Below are 18308 nucleotides of genomic sequence, written 5' to 3' on the forward strand. Positions count from 1 at the left end.
ATTTACAGTCAGTAATATTCACTCTGCTTTTTTTTGTAGTTTCAGAGATTCAAAGTCTCACAATACTTTAAAAACATGGCTGGAAAAGTTGTGCTGCACTACTTCAATGGGAGAGGGAAAATGGAGTCAATCCGCTGGCTGCTGACAGTTGCAGAAGTTGAGGTAAGTGCATGGTGGGGTGGTGTTTTTAAAGTCTTTAAAGAACCTAAAACCTCCTGAATGTGCCCTAAATCTGCTCTATAATTCCAGTTTGACGAGGTGTATCTGTCAACTCGTGAGCAGTATGAAAAACTCCTGAGTGGTGAGTTAAAAAAAAGCTAAAAATCGTTGTCTCTGGCCTGTTTCCAAGTCACATGTTTGTATTTTTTTTATTTGTTTGTATATCAGCTGCAACCTTTATGATGACACAGCAGTTTATAGGTGAAGGGCCCAGAGGTATTTTGACCTGTAGTCATAGTTATGGTCACCCAGGGTAAATCATTACCAACTGGGAGAGCCAACCTGAATTACTACTCCTGTTATCTGCAGATGGAGATCTCATGTTCCAACAAGTTCCCATGGTGGAAATTGATGGCATGAAGCTTGTTCAGACAAAGGCGATCCTGCACTACATCGCAGAGAAGTACAATCTCCATGGGAAAGACCTCAAAGACCGCGTCATGTATGGTGCTTTTCTTTAACAGTGCAACAATGGGAGCAGGCTGTTATGTAACGTGTAGGCGGTGGATGAATGTGTGTGTCTTTTCTCCCCCTCAGGATCAACATGTACTCGGAGGGAGTGATAGATCTCATGGAAATGATCATGATATTGCCTTTCAGCGCAGATCCTAAACCAAAACTGGACAACATTCAGAGTAAAGCAAAAGAGCGCTACCTCCCTGTGTTTGAAAAGGTACCACTCCTCATGTCTTTACTGTATTATATATATATATATATATAAAACCCTTTAAAGTTGTGATCTGTTGATGGTTTATTTGTGATCTTTGACCTCTCAGGCGCTGTCTGGGCCCATATACCTGGTGGGAGGTAAACTGAGCTGTGCAGATGTGCAGCTGCTCGAGTGCACCCTGATGTTGGAGGAGAAATTCCCAGGAATCCTCGCCGACTTCCCCAACGTGAAGGTAAAATGTGTAAAAAGACGCTCACATCAGTGTAAGTACACAATACTTACGTTGGCGAGTAATCCTACACGGATGTGACCTTGACCTATGTTAAGAATGTCGCCAACATGATGCCAGACTAACTAAACAGCAGGATTTAAAGGATTAAATGACTCTTTAGCATACCCCTACTCCTTCTTTTGGTTGTGTGGTCTTATTTATGTATTGTTTATGCAGCATATTTTAAAATGTTCATGGATTTCCAGGATTTCGTGGGCTTTTTGGGGGGGAATCCTGCAGCCTAAAATGCCTGATTTCACAATAAAAATATTTCTTAGGCATTTTTTCCCCCAATAAAATTGCGTAAGAAAGTGGATTCCATTCCGTTTGGACAGAGTAAATGCGAAATCTTAATATTAGAAACAAGGATGTGATTTTTGGATACACACAGCTCAGCATTTTGCGCAGGAAGTTCCACCGATTTATGGAGAAGTTGTGGTGATTAAAGAAAAGGTCATTCAGTGTTCACATGGTTTGGTCAAATTTGCATGAATTGCTCTTCCTGGAGGGACTGTATTACGCTCATATCAGTGGCATAAAATGGTCTTAAAATGGTAATAATACAGTTTATCACGATTATTTCTGGGTCAACAAAAGGACGTATAGTGATAGACACCCATATACTGAATACTCTGTTTCCCTCCAGTCTTTCCAGGGCAGGATGACCCGGATTCCCGCCATCAGCAGATTCCTGCAGCCCGGCAGCAAGAGGAAGTCCCAGCCTGATGAAACCTACACAAAGACCATCATGGAGGTGTTCAAAATCAAAATCCCATTTCCATAAACTCTGGTGCATTCCTCACATCGGCAGTATGAGCGATTCATTATGCAAGCCTAGCCTGTACGCCATGTGGATCGATTACATCTGCCGGTTTATGTTAAGATGAATACTGCACTATCTAAAACAAAATAACATTTAGCATGAAAGGAGTCATTACGTAACATTAGCTGAGTGATCTTTAATGTGAAAGTTTTACTAAATAAAGTTTTTATTTTTGAGGATCATTCGAGCAACTGATGTTTTTATTCCGTCTTCTATCACCAAAACCTCGTACATAAAGAGAGGAACATTATTTTGAAAATCTTAACTTATTTGTTTAGTTTTTTAATTATTACAAAAAAAATCTTTCAAGAAACAGCACGTGAGCAGTAAGAATACACATTTTTATCTTTTAATCTTGTTCCCTTTTTTCAGGCAATACAGGAATATTCCAACTTTCTAAAGTTGATTGTTCAGCAGCTTGCAAAACTGATGTTGTAGTGTGTACAGTAAAACAGGAGCACCACAAAGCTCACATACTGTACATCTTTTGTTCTGCCAACACTGAGTAAGTAAACTGAGATTTATGTTCATGCACATATACAAAAAAATAAGCAAAAACTATTTGATTTACATAGAATCATCTGAACAGATTTACTGCAATAAGATTAGTAGTTAATCTTAAATCTGTTAAACACCCACTGGTAGCTTTTGCAAGGTTTCTGGTCACATGAAAGATATAGATACAAAACAGAGGATTTAGTATGCTAACTGGGAATGGTGTTTCCTTTAAAACAAGGGTTGTTCATCAAGAGACAGAGAGCCCTCTGTGTGGTCCGTATTGTTCCCCCAGTCACACCATGATGAGAAGCAACAGCCGAAACACCATCAATAAACTGTGAGAAAGGGGAAGCAAATAAAGAAGAAAATGATGAGTTCATAATTTGCTCAATGAACTTTTTCTGCATGTTGAAGCAAGTTTGACTCTGACCTTAGTCCGGACATAATGCCAGCAGGCATTAATTTTCCAGATTTCTTGTATCTCATTCCCATCACGAATGAGAGGACTCCACAGGCCACTGGAAGAAAGAAAACACCACGATACTGGCTGGATGTTTTAACTGATTCTCTGAAAATCAGCATATTAAGAATGGGCTTAGCCGTACTCACGCAATGAGACCTTGATATCCTTTGAGTCATGGGAGATGTTGTATGCACCATAAGCAGATAATCCACCAAAAACTAAACCAGCCATGAGGGACATCACACTGCCTACAATGAAACACAGACACATGATGATAATCAGGAATACTTTACTCAACCACTTAAAAATGTGCTAGAGAATTCTCTCTGGTTGAGCTCTCTGCCAAAATAAATACTTCAAGTGTGACCTTTTCTCTTGTATCCCATGAATCCTCCCAAAGCGATGGCTGCAGCATAGCCGAATCCAATCCAGTCCACGGCCATCACAGAGCTGTAAACAGAGAGTAAAGGTTGTCAGGGACGTTCAGTATGTTGTACTCAGACTGTAAGATCTTCCCCTGAACACGAACGCCGACATCCACAGCCGTGTTAGGCTAGCTTGTAGAAAAGGGGGCTAAAAAGTTAGGTCGAAGTTTGACCAGCACCCAGGGACAATAAAAATAACACCTGAGACACACTGTAATTAATTATTACAATTATGAGTAATGGAAAATATACTGTATCATTTTGATTGTTAGGTGCTCTATGTGTTATATAAGCTCTATGCTACGTCACACACATGCTCTCATAGAAAGAGCAGCGTCGACTTTGTTGCTAGATTTAGCAACTTCTCAGACCCTCAGTGACAAATTTAGGGATTTATTCAGACCATCATCGTGGAAAAAGCCAGAAATATATTCAAACTATATTGTAATATATCCCCAAGTCCACGGCTCTTCTGTCAACAGCACTGGGGTCTCTCCCTCTCCTCTCGTGCCATTAGCAGACTGTCAGTAGGTGAGGCCTGTTCTTGTTCTCTTGTTCTCTCTGGATTAGGATGTGGCTTTAGTTTATATGTAAATAGTGTGTTTGATCTTCTCTTTATAGATGTTTACTTTTTTACTTCAAATATACGATGTCCCCATAATGATGTACAAAGTGTGTGTATGTAAATGTCCATTGTCATATATCAGAAACAGGTTCACATTTGCACTGCAGTTCCAATGACGTGATGAGTTACTGAAATTAAGTTATGAAAATATATTTATTAAGTAAATGAAAACAAAATAACTTTATTTTTCTGAACTGTTATTAAGTCTAAAACGGCTGAAAGAAAACAGTTGTGGGACCATGAGGACCAAAAGTAATTTTGGAAAATAAATTATTATTTTCACCTTGTGTAATATTTCTTTCTGGGGTTTTACTGTGTAAAATTACCTCCTGTGACCTCTAACCTCAAGAAATCTTACAGCCACACAATAAACACCTCTGGCAGACAGAGGATGTTTGGCTCTCTAAGGTATAATGACAATAAAAGGGTTTCTGAGCAACAGAAATGCTCCCCATCCACTCACAAAAAATGTAATTGTTACAGAAATCTCCAAATGTAAAAACATTGGTGATCCTCGAGGTCTTGGAGTCTTAACGTGGTATTTTGAAGGGCTCTTCGACCATTTTTTATCATTTTTCGATGATCAAACATGGTCAAATGTTGCACCAAATCTGTGTAATTAATCGTATCAGGAAAACAATTGCTGCAACATGTCCTGTACTCTTAATTTCCAATATTGAATCATTACTAGGATAAAGACCCCAAACATACTGGTAACATTATTCAATTCTAAAGGCAAAAAAAGTAAGTACCCCTGAGATAAAACCAAAAGTAAAACAAGTAAGCATACAGTAGCCTTTTATCATTAAAACCATATATTGTCCCCTTTCAACTAACATTTAAAACCACATTATAATGTCTGTTATCGTTTCAACCAGCCTAACTAGGGGAAATAAACTAATTATGTTTTAACACCAACAAGTTGACCTCTCCCTCAACCTTTCAGTAATAAACCAGCAAGCACTCTGACAGACCTGTAGGTGTCGCTGTGAGACCTTCAAAGACTAAATCAACAACAAGACGCGTTCAAACACACCTACAGGCATATTCACGCTAATCATTCACTTAATGAGAAGCAACGCATTGTTATATTATCATTATTATTATGATACTGTTCTTTGTGTTCGCCTTGCCGCATTACATACCTTGAGTCCAGAGATATATGTCGTTATTTTTACTGTCAAACGTCCAAACAAGCAGCAGCACTTAGAAACGTTTCCTTCAGTGTGTGACAGCGCTTCCTGCCCACAAACCCCAGTACGCATGCGCCATCATCTTATGCGCGGTTCGCTGACTTTTGATAAAGTGGGAAAGTAGTAATTCAGAACATTAAAGGAATAATAAATACCGGTAAATGGATTTTTGTTCACAATTATTATTTTTAAATCACATTAAATTGTATCTAACGGTCCTTGCATTGTATTCATACATAATTTCTTCATTCCTCATTTGTTGTCACTAAATGTTTGAATTCAAATTGTCTTATTTATGAGGGTTGTTCTGAATATTTATGAATGTCTGTTTTGTTAATTAAAAATAAACAAAAAGCCAATAAACATAGTGTTGAAAAAGGTTGTCTTGTTTATCTGGGAGAGTATTGTTTTTGTACTTATCTCAGAAAGTTATTTTTGAGTTGATTTTTTTAATATTAAGTCTAACAACTCTCAAACAAATAATTCTACAATGTGGTAGAAGTAAATATCCCACTGAGAAACCCAGAAGCCAAAACTGTTTTGTGTCAAACTACAACTTCATATAATTCCATCTTTAGTAACCATCAGACCCACTTCACAGTTTGCAACATTTAAGTACAATACATATATTTATATATTGTTATATATTATATATATTGGTGGGAGACATAAGATATTGCAGGTGTATGCATCAATAATCTTCTGTACCACTAAATATCTTAAAACATTTACACATCTAAAACTGCAGTCAGGTAGCAATATTTAAATATAACAGCACTGGTTGGTCTTTGTGCTCCTCTGCTTACATTAAAGCTGCACACAGCGCAGTAAGTGTGGTGTGGAGGTGGGTGGTTGATATGGACCCAAGAGCAAAATTTAATCTGGCCATGATCTGTCAATCTGGCAGTTTAAACCCTTTGACCTTGTGTGACTTAAGTTTCCAAACATGAAAAGCTGTTCAGCATAAATTAAATACAAATATAAAATCATGCATAAGGCATCATTTTTTCATCCGTAACAGACAAAAACAGCATCTTAAGGATACATGTTTAACTAAGTCACCTTGTTTTTTTCCCAGATCAGTAAATGCTTAGTGATCATCCATCTTTCAATAATGATATGTTCAGGACAAGAAGACAACAGAGAGAAAACTTGACTCTCCCTAAAAGAAAACCCCTTTATTTCACTCTGACCCCCCATTTCCAGAACTTACACACGTTAAAGGTTTCATCATTCAATAATAGTTCTCAAAAAGTGTAAATCAATGCATTCTTAGAGCAAAATAAGCCACTATGAACTGTAGACAATGTGACCACATGCTGCAGAGAGCAGTAGCTCCAGCAGAGTGCCTCCATGCAGTCACCTGGTGGAAAAGAGCCACTGTGGCCCTCTGTGAGAGGGCTGAGGACCAGCTCCTCCAAAGAGAAGGCACACATTTCCAAAATCCGTTGGCATTTAAATACTGTCTACATAGAGTTTCCTGATGAGTTACAGTCTGATCTTGTCAGGATAAAAATGACTATAAAATGGCTGACAAGGGTCATTTAAGAAGAAGGAAGGATTATTCAAGTGAGGTATTGGAGCGACATGTAAAAACCATGAGATTTACTGTACCATCAACATGAGGAAAACATATAAAGACTAACTTTAGAGGAAGACAAGACAGCAAATATGTAAAGTGACTCGTGGAAAATGCAATGGTTTCATTACAGTAAACAACAACGATGGACATACAGTGCATTTCACAATACAGTGATAGTTATAATACAAATGGCTTTGAGAGCACAGGAATCTGTGATATACTGTTAACATGGCTTTGTCAGCTTTTTGCTAGGCAGATACTTTCGTGTGAGCTGTAACATAGTATCCAGAGTAACAAATTTATATAAAAGTTATGGAACAATTATAAAAAGAAAATCAAATTATAACATATTTAGGCCAAAAAAAAGAAAGAAAGACATTATGTTGATTTGTTGTCATCTGGGCTGGCATTAAAACAAGTATTGCTCAACAAAAAACACTTGTAGAACATCATGGACAATACACCAGGTTTTGGCAAAAGATTGACATTAACATTAAAGCCATATTTTACATTGATAGAACATTTTCCTTTTTAACATGCATTCCTCTATATATGAGCTCGCTGTGGCATCAATGACGAGGACTTTGCTCTTAAATGTACAACATATTGCATTTTTAAAGGATGTTAATATTAGTACAAATCAAAATCTTGGGTGTTGGAAATAATAAAAAAAAGACATTTACTCATTCATATATGCATAAATTATGTTTCTATGGCTACATTCATTTTCGGTATAGAACAAAGTAATGTCAGTATGCGTTTATGGTAAACAATGCAGCTGGTGTTATATGTTGATGCGACCCAATAGAGGACTGCATGCTATTTATTTTGTTCTACTAATGTAAAAAAAACATCACTTCAAATGAGCAAAAAGTGCATATTCCTCCTGACAGGGGACTTGGCATAAATAACACTGACATTACAACCAATGTCAATGAGTCAGTGCACTTATTAATGATCCATCATCGCTGTTACTGCGTCAGTTACATACAGTAGCTGATCACAATCATTAAACGTGTTTTTGAGACTTCTGAATAATAAATGTAATTCAGGAGCTTTAAAACTGGCCAATGTTTGATGGGAAAGTGAGCATGCAAGAATACTAATTTAGCTAAATCTGATGATGGGGGGGGGGGTTATATTTTAAGAGAAGTATATATCCATTTTTATTTCATAGTAGAGATCAAGGGGGATTTTTTGAGAAATCTAATACTTCTAAACAAATCCACTCATGATTTCTCATCATTTCAGGCTGCAAATCCAAATAACGCGAGGGGAACAAGTAGCACAAAAAGCTTAACATTTCTCCGCATCTCCGTTCAGCTTTCAGCTCAAGGTCAACAGTGAGCCAGACATGTGGGATAAAACTCTGAGCCTCTTATCAGACGCTGCTCTGCATCTGGAAACACACCTTGTGTTGATCGGATACAGGAAAAACGGCAACGTCCCTCCATGTCTTTTGTGCGTCTCATCGTGGCAGCCTAAGCCCCTGTTTGTTAAGGAAAAACGTTCACCCACAGCCAGCCCAGCAGTGTCCCATACACCCAGGTTCTCACGTACAGTTTCCTGCCGTTCTCCGTCAGAAGTAACGGCAGTGTCAGTCCCCCCAAGATAACCACTGATGGGAGGGTTTTAGAGAGGTTCAGAAGGGAAGGTTTGCCTTCCCCGGGGAACTTGCGTATTTTGTCTGCATCCTCTGACTCGTAGAAATCCGTCAGCAACCTTTGAAAAGACAGATAACTCTCTTAGGAATTCAGCCCGTCTAGAAATGCACAAGACTACAAAAGAAAACTGCAAAGTGTAACAGAAACAAAAAATCTGTCTGACGAAAGATCAAATCAGGATTTCTACAGCAGTCACAGCACAAAAACTGCACCCAAATCACTCTGTGGCTTTTTGTGGCTTGGCTGCTGTTGGTCAATATTGGGTTTTCTAACTCAATATATTTAAGACAGCTGACATCTTAAAACACTTAACTATAAATTCACAGTCTATAGCAGTGGTTTTGGACTTTTTCTGTCATGTAAACTGATTTTAGAGCTGCAACAAATGATTACTTTAATTATCTGATTAGCTGATGTTGATGTTTGAACTGTTTATAAAATGCCAGAAAATAGTGTTGTTTTGTCTGACCAACAGCCCCAAACCCAAAAATATTCTGTTTACTGGTACAGAAGACAAAAAAAAGCAGCAACCAGGGAAAACTTTGGCATTTTTACTTTAAAAAAATGACAAATGATTCATCTATTATCTATCTAATTAGTTTCATTTAGATTCATAGATCCGGCAATGATTTCAGCTCTAATTAGTTTAACTTTTATTGACAATATTTTATATTAACAATATTTGATAAAAATTGAAATACTCTCTAAAACATGACTTGTATATTTTATTTTTGTTTTTAGACAGAAAGGTACCACTGGTCTATACTCAAGGGAGCTGCACCCATTCAAATTTTGTATTATTAATAATACATTCAGAAGCCAAGATGCATATCTTGTACATAAAACCTGTGTCAGGGGGAAAGCGAAACATTAAAAATAATTTGCCCTTTACATATTGATTGGATAACATGCAATTTCGACATGATTAATTGTTCCACCCACACACACACTTACCGGTCCTTGATTTCGAACCGCTCGTGCAGCCACCTGCGGAAAAACACTGGCTCTAAAGGAATTTCCTTTATGTCCACACGGTCGAAGTGTATGTGGACTCGGGGACATTCTTTGCACAGGAATTCTGTCAAACACAAAAAAATAAAGAGACTAAACAAAAACAGGAAAATCCTTTCAGCAAAACGGCACGTAGAGTAAGCACTTAAAATCAACACGAGGTGACAATGATAGAGTAGAGCTGCTGTGGCGCTGGGACGCCAAGTGCCAATTCTGGTAAGACTGGTAGCGTACGACAGCTTGCTGGTCAAACTGGTAATACGATTCTCAGTCTGGGACGGACTCAGACTAAAAAGCAGATCTGATAATGATATCAGGTAAAATCTAAATTGGTCTAAATCAAAAAACACTTAGTCAAGTCCAATTTAATATCTGAAATCAGAAATTTAATTGAATATTCTTTACCTGTATAATGAGTTAAAATGAGTTATAATCAGCTTTATCACTCAACAAATGTTCCTAAAATAAATGTTTTCATTCTCACATCACTTTAAACTGCCAGAGCACTAAGCAAAGAAAGAAAACCAAAGCGTCTGAGAAGGTCAGACATAAAAATGTAACCAAGTGTGAACGCTCAAGGCTACATGTGTATCCCTAGAGACCTTCAAGTTCCTGTTTCCACAACATGCAATATTATCAGGAAACTTGGCTCTGCAGCCAAAAGAGGAAACTTGATCGAAGTCGATTGCTCCTCTGGTGGAGAGAGCGCCTTGATCGGCTGCTGTGCAGATTTAAACTGACCTTCAGACACAATAATGTGCCGGTTTAATAAACACTGACCGTAAGTGTGGCCACAGACACACAAACATATGATTTATTTGTGCAAGAACTCACATGAAAAGGCCAAAATCATTGGGAGAAAAGAATACCTTCCTTCCTCATTCATGGAGGAGGTTAAGTGTTGTTTTCAGGTTTCGGGGCTGTTGCTGAGACACCGAACAAGTGTTTCCATAAATCAACCTACTAATAGAAAGCCGGGCTTCTACTGCAGGTCATGTGTGTTGATGAAGGAAACCAAGTCTTAGTTCTGTAGCGACAAACAATGCCTCCTGATCTAAATCCCTTTAATAAACTCCACTAAAGCTGAAAATCTGAGAGAAGGAATCTTTAATATCTTGAGTCGTCTGCAAGCAAAGCGGAGAACAAACAGCTACTAGAGAGGTGCAGAAACCTCATTTATTGATATTAAAAAAGGTACAAATTGATGATAATTTGTTATCCTAAGAATTAATTTAATCTAAGTTTTTAATTTACTTAATACAAATATCGCCAAGCTACCAAATATTAACCAAACTAAAATTCAAAAAGCCATTTATTTATTAGCCAAAGTGTTTCTTCCAGTCTCTTTTTTCTTAAACAAAATTTAATGTTTAACATGATTACTTTCATAAAATACACACGGATAATGAAAGAACAATTCCCCATTTGCAACTGCTGGCTGAGTTTAAAAACTGAGCTTACTTAATGGATTGATTAAGTACTGATGTAACAACAGCAGTAAATGCGGATACACGAGACAGGCCACCCACAAGGCACTAAAGTGCCACACAGTGCTATTCAGATTTGAATAAACATGTTAAGTAGAAGCAATATCTGTTGTTTCTTTTACACACGTTCGTACACAGACAAAAACACATTTACAATTAAAATCTGTTATGAAATACTGAACTCGGTAAAGGGAATTCACACAGGGCAATTTAATTATACTAGTACTACCTGGTATGTGGTCTGAAGTAGATGATTAAATTAACATTGCTAGAGAATGGCACATAATAGGAGGAAATATTTGTACAAGCACAAGTCCTGTAAAGCTAAGCTGCAGACCTTTATTCACAAGAATCAGCTCTAAGAAGGACAGACCTCCATGACCAATAATTACAAAGAGCTGATTAAACCTCCCTCAGCCACAGGAACAGCATGTTTGAGTAGACTAAGTGACGGATGATTGATCAATTATTGGTCAATCACCGTAAATAATTTAATAGATCAAAAATATATGAATGGACAACCTAGAAGACAAGGTATGTGCGGTGTAAACTTTCAGGAAATTACATTTAATATTTTGAACTCTCTTTGTTCAAAGAGAGTAATGAAAGCATTATTTTGTTTTTAGAATATAAATTATGTTTTTAAGTGGAATTGTTGAAATACCTTGTTAACTTGGATTTTGAAGCGATTCTAGGCCACACCAGCAGTGTTAAAATGCTTTTATTGTGAAAGAAAGTGCACTTTTAAATATGAACTGATTGTTAACATGCCCAATAATTAAGGAAGGAGGCTTCTATTTCTTACCTCTCTTTCCAAACCTAATATTAAGTCTCTTTTCGTTGCCAACTAACATAAATTATGATTTGAGTTATTAAATACAAGTCACATTTATTTATACTTCAGGGTCTAATAATATTATTATTATCAAAATGATTCAAACTGTCAATAACAAAAAGAATCAGCTTAGCGTCACTTCCACTTCCCTGTAAAATTACTAAAGTCACCTTCACCACATGAGACCAGGAAGTGCGTGATGAGAAGAATGCCTGTCTATTCTCTGTTCTGTTTGCTAGAAACATATCAATGTTTATTCCTGACCGAAACGGGATGTTTTTTGTTAGCATTCAAACGGTGCTTGTAGAACAACTGGGAACACAGAATAATCAAAAACTCCAAAACACGAGGAGTCATGCTGTTTACAGGAAGACACGGCTGTTAATAGGTAATGTTTGCTATGTGATTAATTACTGAGGGGGCGGACACAAGGTTGCAGGGGTTGATAATACAATGGCCTGTGCGTCTATGGATACAATGATTAACAGAAAATAGAGCTGTAAAGCTGGCAGCCTGTAACTGCATTCATATGTGACATTAACAAATGCTATTTTTATCTCTATGATTTAATTACCTGTGTTTACATGCACTTGTCATTATGTTATTGTGAGTTGTAAGGAGTGTTGTCAATGTGTATACTATATATATTAATAGGCCCACACTCTGACAGTCGCCCCCAACAACCTACAACAAAAGTACCACACAGAAACTTTTACCAACAACTGTCAAAGTGCTTCAAGTGAGGGTAAAATCTCCAGCAGACTCTCACAGCAGCTGCTCATCAGCTCTGGTTAACAGCTCGCTGTTTGTGCTACACTGCTGTGGTCAGTCTGTGTCGAGGCCACGCCCCCTAAAATCACTGTTCTTTGCAGGGCTCTGATGCATTTTGTTTGATTTCCTGAGAGTGAGGGAGCAAGCAGAACTGAAAGGTGTAGTTACACTTTAACAATGTGATCACAATGTGTTCATTTACACCTTGCATTAACATGCATGTTGCCTAACCCACGTCGGAGATCCAGACACAGATCACGTTTTAATGCCAGGTGTAAATGGGGTCTCAAGCAGCAACTGAGAAGATAGCATGTTTCTTTTACCACTTCACTGTCTGTTGCTTCAACTCTTCTTCCACCCTGTGGGCTGTAATTTCTCCAACTTAGCATTCTTGAACGCATTTTTATCTCCCCTGCAAGTGGGCTTTCCAAATATATTCCAGCTGCATGTTTCCAGTGTGTGTATACTTTTATCCAGTATTGTGAGACCAGGTTAAATAAAAGAAGCCACTGAAAGTCAACTGTCTCAGTCTTAACTGAGATTCTCCCACAGGTCTGAGACAAACTCCTGCCTGCTTACCTGGCATTGATGGCGCAGGTTTTCTCTGACCGGAGACGTCCAGCGTTCCCTCGTAGGCCACGGTGATGTCATACACAGCGTTCAGGTGGCCCTTCATGCTCTCGATGGCTATGTGAGAGGCCTTCATTCTGGGTGTAAGTGTGTGCCTCAGAACAGCTAGTCCTACGAAAAGCACATAACAAAGGTTCTTCATTTAATAAATTACGGTTATTAACAGTGTAAATATAAAGCATGCAGCTTACACAATAAAAGCACTGCTAGCCAGTGTATAAAAAATTAATACCAGAGCATCCTAGTGGCTCTTATAAAGAGATGAATAACAAACTTAAAACTATGTAATTTAAACACAGTAATTCTATGTAAATGCTTGTGTTTGGGTCAGTTACTGTGCAGTCTGTTGTCGATGAGGCACCATCCTCTGCTCTCTAATACCTCACTAATAGCAGATAATGTCATGTGCACATGTTGGCTCTCCAGAGCGATTTATTTGGATTAATGGGGGAAGGTGATATTCAGAGCTGTGGTCCACAGATAGGCTTAATCTCTGCAGAATGGACGCAGTTGGCGAGCCGACCTTAACGCCACACTGCACTATAGCCATCATTATAATCATGTTGATGCAACACATTTATTTAGCTGTGAATCTTCAAATGTACACTGCAGTTAGATATAGTCACCACACAGGATATGTTAATTTCACTTTCTTATGCTACCAAAATAACCAGAAGAGACGTCCTACTTCAAACAGATTCTTTTTAGCACTGCGAGTGTGCAATAAATTCTCTTTTATCGACCAGCAGCGAGTCCATTTTTTCGTCAAAACTTTGAGCTAACACCAGCTGGAATATTTAATAAGATGTTTTGGTGGAAGCTGACCAATTCCTGGCACCACACCAGTAATCCAATGATGATTAAAATTAATAGAGCATTTTTTTATGTTTATAAAGCCAGCTTCAATGAGTACTTAGGGTAAAATTGTCCAAAACACTGTTAAAAAAAAAAAGTATATTGAGTTTTTCATGCTTTGTTATACAGTTCTGAACTTTCCAATACATGATACAAATAATGAACCATTTCAAGTGCATGTGATGCTCATTGGTCAAACAGCAGCTTGCACAGGTCACATAACACAACTTAGTCAGCTGTTTTACAGATTGAGTGGGCTGTGCTGAATTAGTATGCAGCAGTACAGCAGCAAATGGCTGCCATCATGCTAGTACCTTCTTTCGAAGCAAAAGCCTGACTGTCAGCGATAACATTCTTGAGCTCTGGGTTATACCGAGTTCCTTCTGGGAAGATGACAAGGTACATCTGTGGGGAGAAAAAAAACATGTGGAATGAAAGTCTTCAGTGTTGAATCTTTGGTCAAACTGGAATTTCTAACATTTAAAAGGATTTGTTGGACAAGAAACAGGGAAACGTAACACTGTGCTGAACTTATAATGCTCAAAAGAAAAGTTTTCATCAACCTCGTTCTTTTAAATCAGTTTGGATTACAACTGAACTGAAAACTGAGTGCTCTGCGATGTGGACTCAACCTGCTCTTCCTGAGGTCTCACATTTGTATCCGTTCCTCTTTCACCCATCTCACTGTGACACCACTGTGTTTCATTTCAGATCAACAATTACCAGGAAGTTGCACCCTTCAGTACTTGTGCTACTTTAATACTGAAGTACAGAATTAATGTATATAAGAATTACCCAGTTGATAATTTTTTGCCAAAATATTGAGGTTGTAAAATCTTTTTTAACAAAAATAAATAAATAAAAGATCTTCTTGAAATGAAATATTTCAGCTGCAGTTAATTTATTTGCAAATTACTGGAATTAATAGGCGAGTGAGTTTTACTAACAATTTGTTTTAGAGGTGATAAGATCAAGTTCAGTCAAGCTGGAGCCAAAGGTGAAAATGTATTTCCGACCTCGGCCTGAATTTATCGTCACTGTGACAACTGATAATGTTTACTTTCATCACGGGACTTCACAACAGAGCTTTCATAGTGTACCCTCCGTGTCACAAGGACTTCTGTCAAACACACACAGACACACACACACACACAAAACACACACTAATCCCCTACAGCTAAATCCAAAAAAAGTGATTAAAAACAAGCCCTTTCAACACAATAACACACTGCAATTGAACCTTCCTGCATCCAATGTCTGATTATCCATTTCATTTGACTGGTGCTGGCGTCATCGGATGTTCTGTTAATACAAACTCTGAGAAACTATTCATGTCAACATCCTAATTACAAGTAGGGTAAGAAGGAATTTTTGGACGACAGAATTTTGGAAGATTATTCCAGAAAGCTCTGCAGAGAATTTAAGTGGTGAAAGTTTGGAATCGAGCTTGTAATGATCAGAAAAATGTGAAAAACAAGGCCCAGCAGACCTTACAGAGTAAATATACCTGTAGTTAAGAGGCTAATTTACAAAGCGTACTTACTGGTGCTCCACATTGAGTCTGAGTGAGGAGCTTCTTCTTCATCGCCCTCTCATTGAACTTAGCACTCCTTTTCACGTAGGCTCCTCCGTGCTAAAAAGAGGAAGATAATTCGATGGGAACAGCAGCGCTAGCCGAGCGCTTCGAGTTCAGCGTACATCTTTACATGTATAATTTTACAAAAATGACATTCAAATACTCACACAGTTGCATTACCTGAGAGAAATACCATCCGTAGAGCGGGAGCCACTTGAGTCCATCTTTAAGGACGTATCTGACGTGACCGAGAGCGCTCTGTCTGATGGCGAGCATGTCAGCAATGATCCAGTCAGCTACAAGGAGACCCAGAGATTAGACAGTCACTTCAACTTGTGCTTCGCGCTAGAATACGATTTTAAAGCAGGGTATGAAGTGTGTTACCTGTGCATTGGTGATTTGACAGGTAGATCACATTCTCTTTGTTCTTTGGTATATCTCCGTATATAACAATCTACAATGAAAGCAGGTTGAACATATTACAGATGGTAGTTGTCCTGTGAGTTGGCCAAACTAATCTACATTGAGATAAAAGATTTATTTTGTTTTGTTAGACACTGCATCAGGGATTTGGTTCCACTACAGACTGATTTTGTCCATTTTTATAAAAACTAAAACCACCATAGCTTTTCAATAAACCCCAAGAGGATTTATTAAAAAAAGTCCCTTCCAATCTCCTCATGTGGCCTCCAGTCGGTGGGACAGCGGAGGCACTTTATTACACAAAGCACATCAGGTTTACCAGCTACAGCACAATCACCACTTCCTGCACGCCCTAACTACAAAACACCAACTGTGCGAGGAGTGGCGGCAAAAGGGGCAACAGAATGCAGACGTTCTTGCTGTGCATCAAAAACCTGTTTGTCAGCATCCGGGTCTGGCTCCACTTTACATTTGGGCATTTTCAGAGTTTCAAACAAACACAGAAACCTGCAAAAATGCACTGATCTGCATGTTGTGTTCATGCAATAACAAATGCAACTTCAAAAGCCTGCAAGTTCAAAGCCCTACACGATTTTAGCTCAGTCTTTAAACATCTGATTTGCTGCAGCATGTGGAGGACCACTCACCTCAACTCCTGTGTAGTTTTCAAAGAAGAACAGGACCATACTCTGGTAGATGCAGTACAACCGGTCGTCCAACCTGTGATACAACCTGGCTGGTAACACAGTTGAAAGTAAGCGCCAAACCCCCCACGACAGCAGGTAAGCTGGTGCTGTCCCCAGCATGATGGTGGCTGGGAACCAGTACCGCAGCGAGTATGTGTGCACAACCAAGGAGAGCAGCATGATGATGATCCCCCAAAACCTCTGGCTCCACTAAAGTAACAACAAAATACAAAAAAAATCCCTGAAGCGGACGGTAGGACTTAGCACTACACACTGTTACTAAGTTCCAGACAGTGCACCCTATCTATCGCACACCACACCTGGCCTACTTTCAGCACACCTGGCCTGACAAGTCAGCATAAGAAAAAGTGAGAGGAAGCTGCAGCAAGAAAGGGGAATGAGGAGCTAACCGGCTGGAGCTAATTTTAACCTTGTGTGCAAACCCGCAGTGGGCTTAACGTCCACCCATACTGCAACACAAAGACAAACTCATTAAACTACAGTTTTATCTGATCATGTTAACCTCCTACAACAGCAAAGCAGGACCCGAACTCCGTACATTTACCGCACAAGTTAGGAGACAGCGTTAGCTTACTATTTAACGTGTTTTAGCCGGAGAGGAAGTTTTAACCAAAAGCTACAGCGGACATAAACTCGATAACAAAAGTGCAACACGAACGTCCGCTCGGTGGTAAACAGGCACAGCGTTTCCCCGCTCCCCTTCCCCTCTAGTTCTTCATGTTTGTCCGGATATCTGTTCACAAACTAACGTTAGCTCCCTGCAGCAAATGTCACACACGCCTCCCGACGTAAAGACACAGCGCAACATCGACGCAGCTGATTGGTCGAGTGACGCGGTTGGGAGGGCGGCCAATGGGAGAGCGCGCAGCGTCCGAGGTTAAAGGACCATTAACACCTTTTATTCCTCAGAGCATTTAACATTATACATACATTATATATATATATTAATCTTTTTTATGTATTGTTCTAATCTAATCTAATCTCACATGATTCAGTTTTAATAAAACCTGAAATTACCTCACACAAGTGATATATGTGTAGGTCCAGAGGGCGTTTGCAGTGTGTACACTTCTGTTAACTGTTCGCCAATAAAACTGAATTGAAGTGACCTTTAACAGAAATTAATAATAATAATAATAAAAAAACCTGTGATCACAATCAAAATTAGTATTATAAAGTATTTACTCACAAAAGCATCACAAAACATTTCTATAAGGACACAGTATGTATATCTCCATTAGAGTATTGAACTGGCTCACATCATTATAAATGAAAAACAATCCGACTCACATATTTTAACTGTGTAGTCAAACAAGAGAGGGGGAATCTTCACTAAAGGTCCACTTACTAGATTTTTTTCCAGAGTTTTTAACCTCATTTTTGTTTCATGACATTTGCTTCAATTGTGACGAAATTCCTCAGTTGTCATCTTGTGAACACGTGTGATGTTTGTGCAGACAACTAAACTAACTCCATCTATTGATGAGGATCATGAAATTATGAGATTAAAAGGTCCAGAGTGAGTGGACGTTGAGTTATTTAACTTTTTTAAATGTTTAAATGTTTTATTTGCTTCCTTC

General features: G+C 38.5%; 3 protein-coding genes across 3 annotated transcripts in view; 1 reads left to right on the top strand and 2 right to left on the bottom strand.

Annotated features, from left to right (window-relative positions):
• Window positions 1–2170, top strand: part of gsta.1 (glutathione S-transferase, alpha tandem duplicate 1) — a 2446-nt gene extending 276 nt beyond the window's left edge. The window contains exons 2-7 of the mRNA XM_035663307.1: window positions 40–162; window positions 250–301; window positions 529–661; window positions 757–892; window positions 996–1121; window positions 1807–2170. Of these exons, the coding sequence (XP_035519200.1) occupies window positions 76–162; window positions 250–301; window positions 529–661; window positions 757–892; window positions 996–1121; window positions 1807–1944 (672 nt within the window). The 5' untranslated portion in view covers window positions 40–75 and the 3' untranslated portion in view covers window positions 1945–2170. The remainder of the gene's footprint in view (window positions 1–39; window positions 163–249; window positions 302–528; window positions 662–756; window positions 893–995; window positions 1122–1806) is intronic.
• A 148-nt stretch (window positions 2171–2318) lies between these two features.
• Window positions 2319–5241, bottom strand: zgc:163080 (uncharacterized protein LOC799515 homolog). Its single transcript, XM_035663309.1, has 5 exons — window positions 5140–5241; window positions 3312–3394; window positions 3091–3192; window positions 2912–2999; window positions 2319–2816 (listed from the first exon to the last, which is right to left on the bottom strand). Exons 2-5 carry the CDS (start codon window positions 3385–3387, stop codon window positions 2774–2776), a joined length of 309 nt encoding a protein of 102 aa, XP_035519202.1. The 5' UTR covers window positions 3388–3394; window positions 5140–5241; the 3' UTR covers window positions 2319–2773.
• Window positions 5242–6339: 1098 nt separating this feature from the next.
• On the bottom strand, window positions 6340–17533 carry agpat5 (1-acylglycerol-3-phosphate O-acyltransferase 5 (lysophosphatidic acid acyltransferase, epsilon)). The gene is made up of 8 exons (XM_035663306.1): window positions 16669–17533; window positions 15983–16052; window positions 15779–15894; window positions 15566–15655; window positions 14337–14427; window positions 13117–13278; window positions 9388–9511; window positions 6340–8491 (listed from the first exon to the last, which is right to left on the bottom strand). Exons 1-8 carry the CDS (start codon window positions 16885–16887, stop codon window positions 8266–8268), a joined length of 1098 nt encoding a protein of 365 aa, XP_035519199.1. The 5' UTR covers window positions 16888–17533; the 3' UTR covers window positions 6340–8265.
• Between the last annotated feature and the right edge of the window lie 775 nt (window positions 17534–18308).

This window comes from Morone saxatilis, unplaced genomic scaffold (genome assembly GCF_004916995.1).
Source record: "Morone saxatilis isolate NCDOM2014 unplaced genomic scaffold, NCSU_SB_2.0 Contig19, whole genome shotgun sequence".
NCBI classification, from domain to species: Eukaryota; Metazoa; Chordata; class Actinopteri; family Moronidae; genus Morone; species Morone saxatilis.